The sequence below is a fragment of the Anolis carolinensis genome, unplaced genomic scaffold, assembly GCF_035594765.1.
Source record: "Anolis carolinensis isolate JA03-04 unplaced genomic scaffold, rAnoCar3.1.pri scaffold_8, whole genome shotgun sequence".
Classification (NCBI taxonomy): Eukaryota; Metazoa; Chordata; class Lepidosauria; order Squamata; family Dactyloidae; genus Anolis; species Anolis carolinensis.
The window spans coordinates 26966876-26986503 of record NW_026943819.1 but is presented as its reverse complement, the minus strand read 5'-3'; the positions used below and the strand labels follow the sequence as shown (position 1 = coordinate 26986503).

The following is a 19628-nucleotide window of genomic DNA, read 5'->3' as shown; positions in this document are numbered from 1 at the left end:
TCCTACTCTTGTCAGTTGCCATGAGCTGCTAGGCATCTTGGATGAAAGCAAACAAGTTCCTGGGTCTGTGCAAGTATAAGCCACAACACTAGTGCTTCCCATAGTTGAGCCCTTGCATCTTAAGGGATGTAAATGACTGTCATTAAGCTGAAGATTCTCTGGCAGGTGTAAGTTCAGCCTTGAGCGGATGAGACACTAATCGACTGCCAGACGGGAGACCTTCTACTTTTCTGCCGTTGTCTGGTCATGCATTGGCTGCCTGGCTTCTCGGCGGCAATTACTGACACCTTCCAGGGCGCTTGGCATCTTCTCTCCTCCACCTCCCACCTCATTTGTCATTGCTGTCGCCCCAGGACAGGGAGGCCGTGCTTAAGCTCGTGGCTAAAGTTAGCAGCCGAGGGTGTTTTTCCGGCTGTCAGCTTGCGCTCTCCGTCCTCGCTCAGCACGGCCTCTCCTCTGTCCTCCTCCAGGCCATCCATCTTGCCCTTCTCTATCCTTAATTTAGTCTCCTGGCCCAGAGTTTTTTGATCAACGTCAGCTTCACCTTCCATTTATAGAGCTCCTTGTGAAAGTCCCCAAGGGATGCATTATATTTACAGCAGCAGCGGGCAGCTCTGATAGGGCTTGGTGCCTCTTTTGTCTTATGGAGGACCATTGGGGGCTGCCAAAAAGGCCAAATATATATATTATTTAACTATATAACTATAACTCAACTATAGGTAAAGGTAAAGGTTTCCCCTGCCATAGATGTGGGTGAAAGGTCAGGAGAGAATGCTTCTGGAACATGGCCAGACAGCCTGGAAAACTCACAGCAACCTAGCCTTACTATCTCTCTATATAAAAGGGTAATGAAATTTCGGCCTAGGACAAATCAACAAAACTACACATCCTAGAAACATTAAACTTGTCAGCACAACCCCTCATCCATGCCTCTATGTTCATACAACAAAAAGAAAAGAAAAATTAAATCCTAATTAGAGGGAGGGAAATAGTTGTTTTTATCCCATTGCTGCCAGTTAGAAGGCTAAGCTCCGCCCACTTGGTCTCCTTACAACCCATTCAGCCCAGGAAACAGGCAGAGTTAGGCCTCACTTAGGCCTCTTCCACACTGCCTATAAAATACAGATTATCAGATTTGAACTGGATTATATGGCAGTGTAGACTCAAGGCCCTTCCACACAGCTATATAACCCATTTATAATCTTATATTATCTGCTTTGAACTGGATTATCTTGACTCCACACTGCCAGATAATCCACTTCAGTGCGCAGTCGGACACAACTGGACTTAATGTCAGAAGAAAACCTTTACCTTTACCTTAACTACCACCAATTCCTCAATACTTTATTTCCCATACCACCAGACTTCGCCACAGCAACGCGTGGCTGGGCACAGCTAGTATAACTATATAACTATAACTCAACTAAAGGTTTCCCTGCCATAGATGTGGGTGAAAGGTCAGGAGAGAATGCTTCTGGAACATGGCCAGACAGCCTGGAAAACTCACAGCAACCTAGCCTTACTATATGTTTATAAAAGAGTAGAAAGGGAGTGCTAAATTAAGCACAGTGCTTCAAATTGACAATAATGTAATGGAATAAAAACCATCCTCAGTTTTATTTTCCTCCTCTTTTTTTTTTAAGGTTCTATTTCTTAATTCCTGTCCTCCAGCCCCCGTCTCTGTTTTTTTGCCGTGGCCTTTTATTCCATTTTGCAGCTGCAGATCCATAATGGAAGAGCATCGTTCTTAATAATTGCTTGGGATCCACCCCCTGCTACAGATCAGGCCGATGGGTGCCAATACAATATTAGGGCTAATTAGCACCTCCTTCCACCTGCCCATCAATCTGGACAAAGTGGGCCGAATAACCACTGGCTTGGTTGCAAGCAGAAGCCGCTCAAGCTGGTTTCAGTCTTCCTTTCTTGCAAATGCTGGGAGCACAAAGCTAAGAGGGCATTTGAGTGGCAGCGAGGGCAAGGAAGAGGCTCTCTCTCCAGTCAATAGAACCACTCTTGGATATATGAAAGAATAAACAGCAGAAAAGCAGTCTGTCTAATGGCCCCAAAGCAACAAGTGAGATCTTTCTTATATGGAGCAAGTCCAAGGTTATGACTGCAGAAAGATATATTGCAGGACCAGAGAAAAGGTCAATCCGGTTGAAACCTTGGGAAAAGACTGTTTTCCAAAGCTCTGCTCCAATCCAGAGTCTTCTTTCACAGAGGTTCTTCCAGAAAGTCTACAAATAACCATGAACAAGCAGACTTTCCCTAGGAGATGTCTTATGGGATATAGGATCCAGGTGTGCTTGATGTTAAACGTCTTCAAGTCATTTTTTACTTACTGAATATACTCGAATATAAGCCAAGTTTTTCAGCCCTTTTTTTTTTTGAGCTGAAAAAGCCTCCCTTGGCTTATAATGGGGTCAAAGTCAAGGCCGGGCAACAGAACCCGGAGGCCATTGCTTGCAATATATGATACTAGCTGTGCCCGGCCACGCGTTGCTGTGGCAAAGTGGTGGTGGTATTGTTTAAAAATTGTGTAATTTTTATTTGACGTTATTTGCATTTTTTTATTAATTTTATTGTAAGTTATATTTTTATTTATTATATTTTATTATTTTCTTGTATTATTTTTAGTTATTTTCTGTTATTATAGTATTGTATTGTATTAATTTATTAGTGTTTTAAATTATTTTTAGTGTTTTTTATTATTTTTTATTGGGTTGCTAGGAGACCAAGTTGGAGGAGCTTAGCCTTCTAACTGGCAGCAATTGGATAAAAGCAATTATTCCTCTCTCTCTAATTAGGACTTTATTTTTCTTTTCTTTTTGTTGTATCAACCTAGAGGCGTGGATGATGGGTTGTGTTGTCAAATTTCGAGGTTGGGGGGCCTGTAGTTTTGTTGTTTTGTGGGTCGCCGTGATGCCATCACTCTTTGATATATATAGATTTAATTGGTTGTAATACATTTTTATCTGTTGTTGTTTTTAATGATGTGTCAGCATTGAATTGTTGCCAATTGTATGCCGCCCTGAGTCCCTTCGTATGAGAAGGGCGGGATAGAAATATTGGATATATATATATATATATATATATATATATATATATATATATAGGCATTTTACCAGTAATTGTGCAATTCCCAGCACATGTTGCACTTGTGCTGCTGCACCTCACAATGTATATTTTGCATGCTCTGTTTTATCCTGCTTGCATCCTACTTTTAACTATTCGATTTTACAGTTTTTTGTATAGATGTGTGTTTGATGTTGTTTCTGTAAATGCATATGACCATTGGTCGGAGCATTAATAAATTGATTGATTGATTGCAGGGTTGTTGTATGTCTTTCGGGCTGTGTGGCCATGTTCCAGAAGCATTCTCTCCTGACGTTTCGCCCACATCTATGGCAGGCATCCTCAGAGGTTGTGGGTTAGGATGCCTGCCATAGATGTGGGCGAAACGTCAGGAGAGAATGCTTCTGGAACATGGCCACACAGCCCGAAAGACATACAACAACCCTGTGATCCCGGCCATGAAAGCCTTCGACGACACATTGATTGATTGATTATTGTGACTTTTGTTTGCATCTGATCTCAGTCAAACTTTGGGAATGTGTTTGTCTCCTGTGTGTGTGTGCGCGCAGAAAGGATTGCAAGCAGATGATGTGGTTTAAAAATAGATTGGGAAAGTGGACCAAGCCAGGCCAATGGAGAGGGACATTGCTTACACTAAAGATATAGAAGTGATACAAGGTTACTTGCAGTCACCTCAAAATAGCAAAGCCATTCCCTTGGGACGTTGACCTGCTCATCTTGATTTGTCAAAGGACTGCAGCATTGGTGAAACAGGACCTAAAAGGAAAGTGTTTGTTGATGGTTCTTTGAGATGCACGGTGTCATCTTTCCAACCAGGCTTCCACAGCACCGTCTTGTCTGCTTCTCTCTTGCAGAGTGATGTCATGCCCAGACCACCACAGAGCTCCATGAGGATTTATAGAAGATGCCCCGCATCTTGGCGCCTCTGGTGCTCCTTTTGCTGTGGCTGATGAAGATCACCGCCAGTCCCCACTCTCTGAGAATTGGTGAGTACAGCTATGGTTGTCGCCTTTTCTATTGATGCTTCCTGCAGAAACCGTGGATTCCAGTTCACTGTAACACTGTAACTGTCACCACTTTGGTTTGTAGAAGTGTATCTGCTAGGACAGTGATGGCCAACCTATGACACGCGTGTCAGCACTGACACGCCTAGCCATTTTTGCTGACACGCTGTCGCATGCAGATTGATTGGATGACTATGTCTTTTGTGGCCAAATGTGGTGTGATTTGGTCCAGTGGTTTTGTTGTTTACTCCATGGGAATTATGCACTATCTATCTATCTATCTATCTATCTATCTATCTATCTATCTATCTATCTGTAGTATATTATCATATTATTATTATTCATTGGAGATGAAATGGAGATTAATTTAGAATGAGTGTTTTTAAAAAATGAATGGAGGGAAATGAACAGATGAGCTTCTTTTGTTCGTTCTTTGTTATTGGAATCAGTTACTGTGAACATTTCCCAAGTGTCTAGGACTGTGTGATGTATTTTCGGATGATGCGTGCAGATCCCAGCAGGGTGGCCTTTTGCAGTTGGCAGATCGTAATTTTGTCAATGTCTATTGTTTCCAAATGCCGGCTGAGATCTTTTGGCAAGGCACCCAGTGTGCCCATCACCACCGGGACCACCTGCACTGGTTTCTGCCAGAGTCTTTGAAGTTCAATCTTGAGGTCCTGAGAGCGGCTGAGTTTTTCCTGTTGTTTTTCGTCAATGCGACTGTCACCTGGGATGGCAACATCAATGAGCCAAACCTTTTTCCTTTCCACAACTGTGATGTCTGGTGTGTTGTGTTCCAGAACTTTGTATTGTTATTATTATTATATTGTATACATTATAATACAAAAGATGAATTGCCCATAATTGTGGTTTCACTTGTGTATGTGGAACTATGACATTAAACAGGTTCAAAACTGATGCATATTTCTGGGAAAAGGGAGGATGAGGACATTATCACACAAGCCTGTTGTCTTGTGACAAGCACGCTATGTTGGCGCATTGTTGATTCGGATTTAGTCTTCCTCATAGCTTCGCTTTCTACCTGTGTTTACTCTTGCCGGCACATGCACACTGTGCTATTGTATAGTTTTAGTGTTGTTATAAGACTTTCCTTCAGTTCACAATATCAGGATTGCAGCGGGAGGACATTATTGCACAAAAAATAGTGATCAAACAAAAGTGATATCGGATTCATTGGCTTTTTATTCTGAAAGTGGAAAAAGATAACCCAAGCTCAATACAACTACAAGGGAGACACGGCATCATGTCATAAACCCCAACCAAAGGCATTTCTATCCTGTTGTAAATCTGTTTAAACATCCTCGTGTGATAAAGTCTCAAGAGAAAAAGCGAGACTTGGAAATCCTAAATTCTGAAGCACTTATCTGTGTCGGATTCAGGCCCCGCCTGCTCTAGAAAGTTACTACATCACAAGCATAAATGAAAAGAACATCTGTGCTTTTGCTTCTTTCCATCACCATGATGTGACCTTATGATAATAGTTTGGATCAAAATTTGCCATCAAGGTCCCACTTGGGGTGTCCAATAAAAGAAGGCACATTTTCTTTTGGTGATTTAAATATGGAATGTTTGCTTGGTATTGCAGATGTTTTTTAAAAAAAGATTTCTGACATCGTTATTTCGTTGTTGGAGGTAGTAAGATTTCCCCTCCTTCTCTCCCTGTTCTTTTAAATTGCCTTTAATTCCGTTTAGCGCCACTGCTGCCAAACTCTTAATAATCTCTGTGGGGTTTAATTTACGGGAGGATATATTTCTGCGTGATTCAAAGAAATTAGGAACAGTACTGTCGGCATTTATTCGCTGCTCGTATAGATTAGGAGGAAAAGGCAGCTGGAAAATTCCTGCTGTGGATTTTCTCTCTTTGCGGTCACACCTCACTATATTTTTAGGAAAAGAAATAACTTCCTTCTTAGGGTCGTTGATAACTACACAGAGATTTATTAACAAGTCACAGCAGGTTTTCCATCCCTGCTGTCCAGGGCACAGAGATGGTAAGAATGCCTATTTCGGAAAGTCCTTCTATCATTCATTGAGAGAATTCTGAGCTTCTAGACTAGCGGTGGGCAAAATATGATGCTAGGGCCACATTTTGCCCCTTAAAGGTGTTTTTGTGACCCTCAAATGTTGCACTTCAGCCTTGAGACACCTTTTCACCCAGCAACACAACAGAGTCCAGTTGCACCAACTACAGTAGTTTATTAAGAAAAGCATGTACAATGGGGGAAAAGGCATTTCCCAAAAGATCAGTAGAAAATGAGCTATAAAATAGCAGTAGTCCATCTATATATATAAAAGAGTGATGGCATCACGGCGACCCACAAAACAACAAAACTACAGGCCCCCCAACCTCGAAATTTGACAACACAACCCCTCATCCACGCCTCTAGGTTGATACAACAAAAAGAAAAGAAAAATAAAGTCCTAATTAGAGAGAGAGGAATAACTGCTTTTATCCAATTGCTGCCAGTTAGAAGGCTAAGCTCCTCCAACTTGGTCTCCTAGCAACCCAATAAAAAATAATAAAAAACACTAAAAAATAATTTTAAACACTAAAATCTAATACAATAAAATAATAAAATATAATAAATAAAAAGATAACTTACAATAAAATTAATAAAAAATACAAATAACGTCAAATAAAAATTACACAACAATTTTTAACCAATACCACCACCACTTTGCCACAGCAACGCGTGGCCGGGCACAGCTAGTATACTATAAAAGAGCAGTAGTACAAATTTATTTATTTATTTATTTATTTCTGACATTTCTATCCCGCCCTTCTTATCCGAAGGGACTCAGGGCGGCGTACACAATTGGCAACAATTCAATGCCGATACATAAAATCATAACAGTATATAAAATCCATTACAAACAATTAAAACAGTATAAAATATAAAACATATGGTTAAAATCCGTTCATCTAGTATCCTCGTGCGTTAGCCATACATCGGTCCGGGTCGTCTTTGTCATTTACTCATTAAAAGCCTGAGCACATAGCCATGTTTTTGGGGCTTTTCTAAAGCTCAAAAGGGTTGGGGAGGGTGTTCCACAGCCGGGGAGCCACCACCGAGAAGGCCCTGTCCCTCGTTCCCACCAACCGCGCTTGTGAGGCAGGCAGGACCGAGAGCAGGGCCTCACCAGATGACCTTAGGGATCTTCCTGGCTCATAGGAGGAGATACATTCAGACAAGTAGATTGGCCAGAACCGTTTAGGGCTTTATAGATCAAAACTAGCACTTCGAATTGGGCTCGGTAGCATATCGGCAGCCAGTGGAGCTGGCTAAGTAGTGGGGTGGCACACTCCCTATAAGCCGCCCCAGTTATTAATCTGGCTGCTGCCCGTAGTCCAAAAATGGCAAGGTACATGAAGTCAAGGAAGTCAATATCACATGAAATCTTTTCAAGGCAAAACTTTTTCAGGAACACAGGCAAATACAGGAAACTTGAATCATGAACTGGAGAGCTGAGATAGGAACCTGAACCTTTTGGCAATGTTGTCTGCTCTGAGAGACACCAAGTAAATATCACTTAATTTAAGCCCAACCAAGAAGTCATGATATCATGCCTCACACACCTGGGTTGTTTCAAGGCTTTCTCACGGAGTTTCTCTGAATGCTTAATTAACCCATCCTTCATTCCCTCCGTCCAGAGACATAATCTGATATCATGGGAAAACTCCCCATCAGCTGAAACCTATTCCCCAGAGAAATGGACTTTTCACCAGCTTCCCTTTTCCCTGTTGCTAAGGAACGAACATTGGAATCTAAAATATCTTCTATCTCATCTTCAACTGCCTGCATTTCTCTCTGATTTAAGGCCTGCAATTCACCCCGACCACACACAGACTCAGTTGGAAACCCATAATCCTCTGAGAAATCCCCAGCCTCTTGCCGAGCCCCAAAATCAACATCTCCAGAATGCCTAGATCAACCTTGAGAGTTTTTGATATAGGATATTTGATATACATATTTTCATATAAACAAACAAACATAAAAACCACAAACTATTGAGAACCAGAAGCAGACTTCTAGACACTTTGGTCTTTTGGTTTTATCTTTTGAGTCTCCGAACAGCCCCAGAATCTGTCCCAGCTGTCCATCTCCCAGTTCAAAATATTAAGTACAGTAGAGTCTCACTTATCCAATACTCACTTATCCAACATTCTGGATTATCCAACGCATTTTTGTAGTCAATGTTTTCAATACATCGTGATATTTTGGTGCTAAATTCGTAAATACAGTAATTACTACATAGCATTACTGCGTATTGAACTACTTTTTCTGTCAAATTTGTTGTATAACATGATGTTTTGGTGCTTAATTTGCAAAATCATAACCTAATTTGATGTTTAATAGGCTATTCCTTAATCTCTCCTTATTATCCAACATATTTGCTTATCCAACATTCTGCTGGCCCGTTTATGTTGGATAAGTGAGACTCTACTGTATTTGAAGTGTTTAAAAAACGGGGAATTGAGAAACATAGAAGTGGGGAGAAATGAAAGTTGCGCCAAATAGAACATTTAAAAAAACTGATGTCATGGTGGGGAGAGTCCTATCAGCCTTTATAAATACTCAACAACAACCTCCTTCCCACCATTAAAAATGTAATAGTGTACTACCGGTATTAAAATACATTATGAGAATATGTCTCTTACCCAGCTCTAAAAGTAATCAAAATCAGGGTGATCTTGGGAGGCCTTGAGATCTCTTCATCCAATTACATATATCTTTTTAAGAAGAGATAACATGGCCACTGGGGAGAGAATCTGTAAATTAAAATGTTTCTTCTGAGCTGTAATGAGGAAGAAGGGTCTACATACTCTTAAATGAGGTTCATCAAATAGTCTTTAGCTTCACCATAGGCTTGATAGATGGCATTTCTTTTATTTTTGATAAATGTGCTTTTAATGATTTTAGATAATTGAATCCCTGTTTGGAATTTGCCCCCTGTGACTCATACATGCAGTGAAAATTCCTTTTCAAAGAGCCTTGGCATCAAATACAAGTAAACAACAACAACCTCCCATTTTGAGATGATGACTCTCAGACTAAAATAGGAAATGCCCCAGAGTGTTTCAAGGTACTGTATATACTCGAGTATAAGCCTAGTTTTTCAGCCCTTTTTTTAAGACTGAAAAAGCCCCCCTCGACTTATACTCGAGTGAGGATCCTGGTTGGCTTATATTTGGGTCAGCTTATATTCGAGAATATATGGTACATTTATTATTTTTCTCTATTATTATTGGTATTATTGCATTTATTATTTTTCTTTATTATTATTGCTACTATTACATTTATTTTACTCTATTTTTAATATTATTATATTTATTATTTTACTCTATTTATTACTACATGTATTATTTTCCTGTATTTATTATTATTATTATTATTATTATTATTACATATATTATTTTACTCTATTATTATTAAAAGGATACATAAGCACATTTACATTGAAGAAGATGAGAATAATGATTTAATCAGAGTTGGACAGTCTTATCTTAAATTTGAGCTTGATGTAAATATTAAAAAAACATTTAACCTACTGATGCCTCAATTAATGTATTTTTATTCGTATCTATTTTTATTTCTGAAATTTACCAGCCTTGGCTTATACTGGAGTCAATGTTTTCCCAGTTTTTTTGTGGTAAAATTAAATGCCTCAGCTTATATTCGGGTCGGCTTATACTCGAGTATATATGGTACATTAATTGAAGCATCAGTAGTTTATAATAATAATAATATTGTGTGTGTGTATATATACATGTATATGTACACACATATATACATATGTACCTAATACATATATATATAATATAACTTACAATAATATATAATATTATAATATACTAGCTGTGCCCGGCCACGCGTTGCTGTGGTGAAGTATGGTGGTATGGGAAATAAAGTATTGAGGAATTGGTGGTAGTTAAGGTAAAGGGTCCCCTGGGCTGAGTGGGTTGCTAGGAGACCAAGTGAGCGGAGCTTAGCCTTCTAACTGACAGCAATTGGATAAAAACAATTATTCCTCTCCCTCTAATTAGGAATTTATTTTTCTTTTCTTTTTGTTGTATCAACCTAGAGGCATGTATGAGAGGTTGTGATGTCAATTTTCGAGGTTGTGGGGTGTTTACTTTTGTTGTTTTGTCCGCTGCCGTGATGCCATCACTCTTTTATATATATAGATTGTATATGCATATAATATTAATAATATTATTTTGTAGTACAATATAATACTAATAATACAATATAATAATGTCAATTATATACTATATTACATGTAATATTAATAATAATATTACAATATATTGCTATAGTACAATATAGTAATTTATTGCCAGTATTGTGATATGCTAATAATATAAAATTGTATGTAAATTTAATTTGTAAGCCGCTCTGAGTCCCCTTCGGGGTGAGAAGGGAGGGATATAAATGAAATAAATAAATTAATAAATAAATAAATTTATTCAACCTCTTGCTTGAGGAACGGGGGATAGTTGTTGGAAGTAATCAGATGCCTCTCCTAACAATTATCTAGAAACATTTAGGAAAACAACCCTCCCTTGATGATGCCTGAATGGTCTCTTTCTCGTCTGTCTTGCTGTAATTATCGTAGCTCTTGGCTACTCATCTTACTTATTTTGGAAATGACACGACGAAGGGCCTGCCAGCTCTGGAGGGAGAAGAACTAATTAGTCCTTGCCTTGGTGGAAGGTTGGAGGAGAACCGAAGAAGTAGGTCATCCAGGCACAACCAGGGTGTGATTAGCCATCTATACGCAGACTTTGAAGATGTCTAAGAACATTGAATGGATCACAAGTGGTCCCTTTGGTTCATCCAATTTGGGGGCCAAGACATTCAAAGTTGAACCTGTGTTGAACTCCTGCTGTGACCCACTTCACGGTTTTGTGAAGATTTGTGCAACGAAACGGAACACTGTTCTCACAACTTCCTCCTCTTCTTGAAAATGATGCTCAGTTGCATGGCGGGCCTTTTGTATTTATTTATTTATTTATTTATTTATTTATTTACAGTATTTATATTCCACCCTTCTTTCTCACCCCGAAGGGGACTCAGGGCAGATCACATTATACACACATAGGGCAAACATTCAATGCCCATAAACACATCAAACAAAGACCGAGACAGAAAGACGCAGAGGCAATTTAACCTTCTCCAGAGGGGATGTTTGATTCTGGCCACAGGGGGGAGCAGCTGCTTCATCATCCACTCTGACGGCACTTCCTCATTCCAGGTCGTAAATTAGTTAAACTTGCCTCCCCACTTTTATAAGTGGTACCTTATTTACTACTTGATAGATGCAACTATCTTTCGGGTTGCTAGTTCAGCAACGAGCAGGGCTATTTTTTTTATATATTTTTAATTGACGGGTGCTCACCCCGCCACGGGCTGGCCTCGAACTCATGACCTCATGGTCAGAGTGATTTATTGCAGCTGCTCAACAGCCTGCGCCACAGCCCGGCCTCAATTACCGGCAATTACTTCTTGATCGGTTGTAACTTTGCATTGTTAATCTCACCGATATAGCCACAGGGTTCATCCCCACTTCAAGGTGCTCTCCCATGATCTTATAGGACTTTTAACTACCTCTTGTTTACAAAACTCACTTAGCGCACTTTTGCACAGTTCATTTTTATGATTCTACTAGCTATGCCCGGCCACGCGTTGCTGTGGCGAAGTATGGTGGTATGGGAAATAAAGTATTGAAGAATTGGTGGTAGTTAAGGTAAAGGTTTCCCCCTGACATTAAGTCCAGTCGTGTCTGGCTCTGGGGGTTGGTGCTCATCTCCATTTCTAAGGCAAAGAGCCAGCGTTGTCCGTAGATTCCTCCAAGGTCATAATTATTTCATAGAATCATAGAATAGTAGAGTTGGAAGAGACCTCATGGGCCATCCAGTCCAACGCCCTGCCAAGAAGCATATTAATATGAAAGCATATTTCATATTACAGTAGAATCTCACTTATTGAACATTCGCTTATCCAATCTTCTGGATTATCCAACACAGTCTGCCTTTTAGTAGTCAATGTTTTTGCAGTCATTGTTTTAAATTCATTGTGATATTTTGGTGGTAAATTTGTAAATAGAGTAATTACTACATAGCATTACTGCACATGGAACTACTTTTTCTATAACGTGATGTTTTGGTGCTTAATTTCTATAATGATTACCTAATTTGATGTTTAATTGGCTTTTCCTGAATCCCTTCTTATTATGCAACATATTCACTTATCCAATGTTCTGCCGGCCTGTTTATGTTGGATAAGTGAGACTCTACTGTATATTTATAATCTTATATTATCTGCTTAGAACTGGATTATATGAGGTCCCTTCTATACGGCTGGATAAAATGCACACTGAAGTAGATTATATGGCAGCGTGGAGTCAAGATATTAAGTCTGACTCTGGGGGTTGGTGCTCATCTCCATTTCTAAGCCGAAGAGCCGGCATTGTCCGTAGACACCTCCAAGGTCATGTGGCCGGCATGACTCTATGGAGCGCTGTTACCTTCCCGCCGGAGCGGTACCTATCGATCTACTCACATTGGTATGTTTTCGAACTGCCAGGTTGGCAGAAGCTGGAGCTAACAGCGGGAGCTCACTCCACTCCTGGTATTTGAACCTGGGACCTTTCGGTCTGCAAGTTCAGCAGCTCAGTGCTTTAACACACTGAGCCACCAAGGCTCCTTTTTCACCAAATTATAACTCCTGCTATTTTATAGCACTGAGGATGGCAATTAAATTGGCGTTAAGCTGCATTCATTTTATCATGTAGATGCATCCTTACCTACGAAAGCTTACTCTACCAACTTTGTACTCTCAGTTGGTTTCTAAAATGCTCCAGGATCCCTTTGTTCAGAGTATATCAGCTTTCTCCATGCTGACATTTCCTCATGAAACTTGTAGTTCTATGTTTTTCGGTTGGCATATGTTAGAGCAGGCTGAGCTGGATTAAAGCTTCATTAAAGTCACTTTTCTTGAACAACAACTCCAGTTGTATTTCAGAAAGGCAACTCTGACGTGGGCCCACCGATTTTATAATTCATAACAAGGCAGCTTCTAATATCCTCGATAAACCCAACACTTTCTTCACCATCTCCACTCCTAGAGCTATGGAGACAGGCTTAATCCTGCCAGCGCACAAACTATTCTTAGACAATCGCTTATAAAACACCACGTCCCCTTGAAACTCTGTGGGATTTGTGTTCATAAATCGCCTAATTGCTTTTGAAAACTCACCCACACACACCTCGCAGAGGGCAGTCCCTTTCCTATGGAGCCTAAACATGCAAAGAATGGGAGATGGAGACACCGTTGCGTTGCTGGGGTTGATGGGTGGGAACGTCTGAAAAAAATCTTAAATATTTATAACCATAAACACCCACCACAACCTTTTAAAAATAATATACTTCCTGCAGGCAAAAGAAAAAACCCTGAAAAGGTGCAGACAAAGGGCATGTTCTGGTTTCATACTGTATGTGTCACAAAGAATAAGATGGACAACTACCTTTCTGTTCGTTTGTTATATTTATGTCCAATGAGCTCAAGCCAACATCTGTTCTGCTTCATCCTAATTTCTTGTCATAACAACACTATGAGGTTGACAGATCGTAATTTTGTCAATGTCTATTGTTTCCAAATGCCGGCTGAGATCTTTTGGCACGGCACCCAGTGTGCCCATCACCACCGGGACCACCTGCACTGGTTTCTGCCAGAGTCTTTGAAGTTCAATCTTGAGGTCCTAATAGTGGCTGAGTTTTTCCTGTTGTTTTTCGTCAATGCGACTGTCACCTGGGATGGCAACATCAATAATCCAAACCTTTTTCTTTTCCACAACTGTGATGTCTGGTGTGTTGTGTTCCAGAACTTTGTCAGTCTGGATTCGGAAGTCCCACAGTATCTTTGCGTGCTCATTTTCCAAGACTTTTGCAGGTTTGTGATCCCACCAGTTCTGTGCTGCTGGGAGGTGGTACTTGAGGCATAAGTTCCAATGGATCATTTGGGCCACATAGTTGTGCCTCTGTTTGTAGTCTGTCTGTGCAATTTTCTTACAGCAGCTGAGGATATGATCAATGGTTTCATCGGTTTCCTTGCACAGTCTGCATTTTGGGACATCAGCTGATTTTTCGATCTTGGCCTGAATTGCCTTTGTTCTGATGTCTTGCTCCTGGGCTGCAAGGATCAGGCCTTCTATCTCCTTCTTCAGGGTCCCATTCCTGAGCCAGAGCCAGGTCTTCTCCTTATCAGCTTTTCCTTCAATTTTGTCAAGGAACTTTCCATGCAATGTTTTGTTATTATTATTATTATTATTATTATTATTATTATTATTATTATTATTATTATTTTTATTAACATTGAGGCTGGGTGGCCATCTGTCAGGGGTGCTTTGCTTGTGCTTTTGGTGAACAAAGGCAGAAGGGGGTTGGACTAAATGGCCCAAGGGGTCTCTTCCAGCCCTCTTTATTATTATTTTATTATGACACAGCAAACAAAATGGATATGCTGGATTTCGTTTCACAAAATCACAAGTCGAACACTTGCCAAGTGTCTAGGACTGTGTGATGTTTATTATTATTATTATTATTATTATTATTATTATTATTATTATTATTATTATTAACATTGAGGCTGTATTTGTCCCTGTTTTGTTTTTTTACTTCATAATAAGATATGTGCAGTGTGCATAGGAATTTGTTCATAGTTTTTTTTAACTATAGTCCAGCCCTCCTACAGTCTGAGAGACCGTGAATTGGCCCCCTGTTTAAAAAGTTTGGGGACCCCTGACTTAAAGGGTTCATTTAATGAAAGCTTGGATGGACATGTTTGAGTGCCAGCATGGTGTCATTGCTTGAGCGTTGCACTATGTCTCTGGAGACTAGGATCCAATTCTCCATTTGTTCAAAGAAGCCCATTTTGAGCGCATCACATAGAGTTAGCCTGAGAAAACCATGTGATAGGTTCACCTTAAGGCCACCATAAGTCAGAAATGATTCACAACAATAATCATACTTTTGTTGTCTTCCTGCGTGCAGGGCTTTGGGCTTTGACGACCCTTCCAGCTCTATGAGTTTCTAATTCTGTAAACTCTTACCTTTGTTCTCTTCCATGAACATCATGATAAACCATTCATTTGTGGCATTATGGGATGGTAAAGGAGGGAGTGATAGAACACTCCTTTCAGTTCGGCTGTTTTGTGCTGGTTTACTGTTGCCTGGTGATTTTGCTCTCCTTGGTTGTTATTTTCATTGTTTACTTCTCTCTGGGCTTGTTTGTTCATTTTGCTTGTCAACTTCTTTGGAAATTTCAGCTTAATAGCAGAACAATTTTTTTTACATAATGATAGGGGAGGATTAGCAATTGTGAGCAAGTTTTATGAGCTAAAAAAATAAGGCTCACCTTTACCGAGTTCATTCGGAGACCTTTGGTAAATTTTTCGATAGGGCAGTAATCTTTTGTCACTTCATCAGTTAGATTCATCGATAAGAACCTTTTCAAACATAGACTAAAAAGGCAAGACAATTAATTAGGAAATATGTGGTTTTTCTCAAACGTTAATTATTTTTTAATGTAAGTGCTTATTTTTTAAATGGGGAAGCAAGGGCAGGAGAAAGGTATTTGAAGATAGGTTTTGCCAGATAAGCTTCATTCAATACTGTGGAAGATTTCACCGCATTGTCATTAGGCTTGTATATTTTGGATGAATCACTGTTTGTTTCTGCTTGACAGATACCAGAAGCCCCCCATATCCATTTTCCAGTTCCTCCCAAAAATGGGTGTGCTGTCGAATGGGCTTTTCATTTACTTTCTTCTTTCCCAGCACTAGCAGCTTTCCAAGGCTTTTTAAGGAGGCCATGGAAGGAAGAGCGATGACTTGGAACTCAGTCAAACTATCCTTCCTGGACTACCTTAAAAATCCCCTCACTTGCCTGCAAGGCTACAATCTCCTTTCTGCTTGGAGTTTTGCTTCCTAAAAGCTGTTTCTATTTTCTAGAGGAGAGGTAGGCCTCTCTTTTTGTTTGCTGGGATTACTATTATTGATAATAATCTTAATAGTAATAATACTTTTATTTCATATCCGCCTCTCCTCACGGCTCGTGGTGGGTCACAGTACAGTTGAAAACATAAAAATACTATAAAAATTCTACAAACACACATTATAATTCAGTTACATAAAATACGCGGATCATAGCATTTCTGTAAAATACACATTAATCACACAGGTCAGAGACCAAAACATATGACACGAGTTTAAAATTCATGTTTAAACACTAGCTAGGTAGGCTTGCTGGAAGAGATATAATAATAATAATAATAATAATAATAATAATAATAATAATAATAATAATAATAATAATAACAACAACTTTATTTATTTATTTATTTATACCCCACCACCATCTCCCCATGGGGACTCGGGGTGGCTTACATGGGGCAACGGCCCAAACAACATAAGGACAAAATATAAACAACATACAGTAGAGTCTCGCTTATCCAACGTAAACGGGCCGACAGAATGTTGGATAAGCAAATATGTTGGATAATAAAGAGGGATTAAGGAAAAGCCTATTAAACATCAAATTAGGTTATGATTTTACAAACTAAACACCAAAACATCATGTTATACAACAAATTTGACAGAAAAAGTAGTTCAATACATAGTAATGCTATGTAGTAATTACTGTATTTACAAATTTAGCACCAAAATATCACAATATATTGAAAACATTGACTACAAAAATGTGTTGGATAATCCAGAACGTTGGATAAGCGAGTGTTGGATAAGTGAGACTCTACTGTAGTACAAATCACAATATAAAAAAGATAAAACAGTAATATATCAATTAAAACAACAATACAGGATAAAATATTACATTTAAAACACATAAATGGTAAGACCATGATAAATACAGGATAAATTATTAAGATCAAGGGCTCTTACTAGTGGCTAATTGTCATTTATCATAACTGTCTTACTGGCAGATATCAAGCTTATTCCATCATCTTGATCACATTACAGTAAAAATAGTTGCTTCTGTAGCTAAATATCCTTTCTCTTAGGAACATAAACATCCACATTTAGAAGTATTTCCTGAAGGAGAGGAAGAGAAGGAGAAAAAGATGCTAAAAGGGTGAAAGCCCCCAAACGCATGCGCAGAGGAGGAGGAGCCGAGATCAGCTCCCACTTGCTTTCGTGTTTGGAGGGTTTTTGTACTGGGAGGGCCCTTACCGTTACGTGCTCCCAAAGTATCGAAGGTACCGGAAGAAACGGAGGAAACAAATTCTGTGCACAACCCTAATTGTCATTGCAATGGAATTTTTTAGATCCTCCAACATGACTCTATCACAACTTTTGTCAGCAACCATTCATTTCAATTGGGTTTGCTTATTTATTTATTTATTTACAGTATTTCTATTCCACCCTTCTCACATTTTACTCACATTGTATACATATAAGGCAAACATTCAATGCCATATAACATAGAACAGAGACAGAGACAGACGCAGAGGCAATTTAAACTTTCTCCAGCTGCCAGCTTTCTGAGGGTATGCTTGATTCCAGCCACAGGGAGAGCAGCTGCTTCATCATCCACTGTGATGGCAACTTCCTCATTCCAATGGTGGCTGGGTGATTTTTATGGTGTTGTAAATTAGCCTCCCCACATATAAGTGGTACCTAAATTTCCTACTTGATAGATGCAACTATCTTTCGAGTTGCTTAGGTCAACAACGAGCAGGGGCTGTATTTTTATTTTAGTTGTTGGGTGCTCACCCCAACACGGGCTGGCCTCAAACTCATGACCTCTTGGTCAGAGTGATTTATTGCAGCTGGCTGCTAATGAGCCTGCGCCACAGCCCAGCCCCCAGGCCGGGCTATTTTCCAGTTTCTTATTTCCACTGTATATTAAATAATATATCCATCGCAACTGCATGGTTCATATTGACCTTTTTTCCTCAGCTGTATCTCAGCCAAAAGGAGACCAGATGTTGATGGGGATATGACCAAAGAATTGCAATAAGTTTCTTTGGGGTAACAAAGATAGAACACAGTTACATTCAAAACTCAGCATCACAAAGAAGAGCAAAATTTCTTTCTTTGGGCGACATCTCACAGTTCCTAGTTATTATTATTATTTTTAAATTAATGGCATCTTAAGAGGCACTTGACAGGACACTTTCAAGTTTTCCTCATTCTTTTTGTCAATCCATTTCCTCTCAAAACAATTAATGGAAAGGATTTTAGTGCAGCCATTAATGCAGTGGATTCTATCATGACTAAGAACAAAATGTTACTTTCCAATCAGTGTCGTAAGTAATAGAGTGCATAACTTTCAAAAGGTACATTCCCAGGCTCTTGGAGTGCCTTATTTTGAAATGGCATATGTACCATAGCATATTTATTAGAACATTTTTTTTTCCTTTCCAATTAATATGAAAATGTAACCACTTGGAAATTTATTTATTTGTATCAACAAAACTGCGACCGAAGGCAGCTTTACATCAACAAATTAATTAGCGCCATAACCTTTTAATTGGGTGACTGTTCCGTTTTCGAAGAACCGTGGACTCAGAACCATGGCATCTATGGAAGACCAGACAATGGAAGCAGGAAGACAGATTTTTTCCCCCATTAAGCTCTTCTGCTTCTACATTTGGCTTTCATTACACCGAAGCTGTCTCTTGCCATTGTCAGGCTGCGAGATTTGCTGCCCCGAAAGGTCACCGATTCCGCTGATGAAGCCACGCTTTCTAAAAGGTGTTGGGATAATTTTTACAGCGCTTAATAAGTATTGTAATCATGAAGGCTATGAGGAAGATAATCCTCTTTTTTGTAGAGGCTTTAGAAATTGGCGACTGCAAAGGGACACGGAGCAGTCATCTCGAAACCGGTGCTCTGACTCCCATTTAGACAGGCCAAGGATGAGAAGCGTCCCAGTAATGACTGGTCTGGAAATGTCAGGCATCGTGGTTCTAGTGGATCCGCTCCCTTTTAGGAGAGAAGACATTTATGCTGGGAAAACAGTGCAAATTGGAAAAGACAAAAAAATGCTATGCAAACGTAGCTGGTGGCTCTTTACTATACCCAATTTTATTTCGCTCGTAGTCTGGCAGATATAAAATCGAAATGGCTCTTTAAACACATAAAATACAATCCAATATAAAATGCAGAATGCTGTTGGCTTTATACAGCTAATATATGTAGCATCACACTTGGCTGCATGATCTTGGAAGATGTAGTCTAGAAAAGGAACTTTTCCAGATCCAGATGTTGAAACTTCTTTTTTTTTTATTTCATTTTTTATTAAAAGAAAGGAAAAAGCAGTATTAAAAAAAAACAAAATACAAAAAATAAGTATGTAATTGCACTCACAAATATTTTTCATTACAATGAAAGTGGGGGAACATAAATGATAAAGAAAAGTAGGAAAATGGAAAGAAAAGAAAAAGCAAGAAAAAACAACAAAAAACCAAAAACATACACACACAC

The 19628-nt window shown here is 39.3% G+C and overlaps 1 protein-coding gene across 5 annotated transcripts in view; it reads left to right on the top strand.

Moving 5' to 3' along the window:
- Positions 1 to 19628, top strand: part of grik4 (glutamate ionotropic receptor kainate type subunit 4) — a 611856-nt gene that overhangs the window by 213861 nt on the left and 378367 nt on the right. For all 5 annotated transcript variants that reach the window (XM_062961032.1, XM_003222804.4, XM_062961034.1 and 2 more), the window contains one exon: positions 3951 to 4082. In XM_062961032.1, the coding sequence (XP_062817102.1) occupies positions 4001 to 4082 (82 nt within the window). In that variant the 5' untranslated portion in view covers positions 3951 to 4000. The remainder of the gene's footprint in view (positions 1 to 3950; positions 4083 to 19628) is intronic.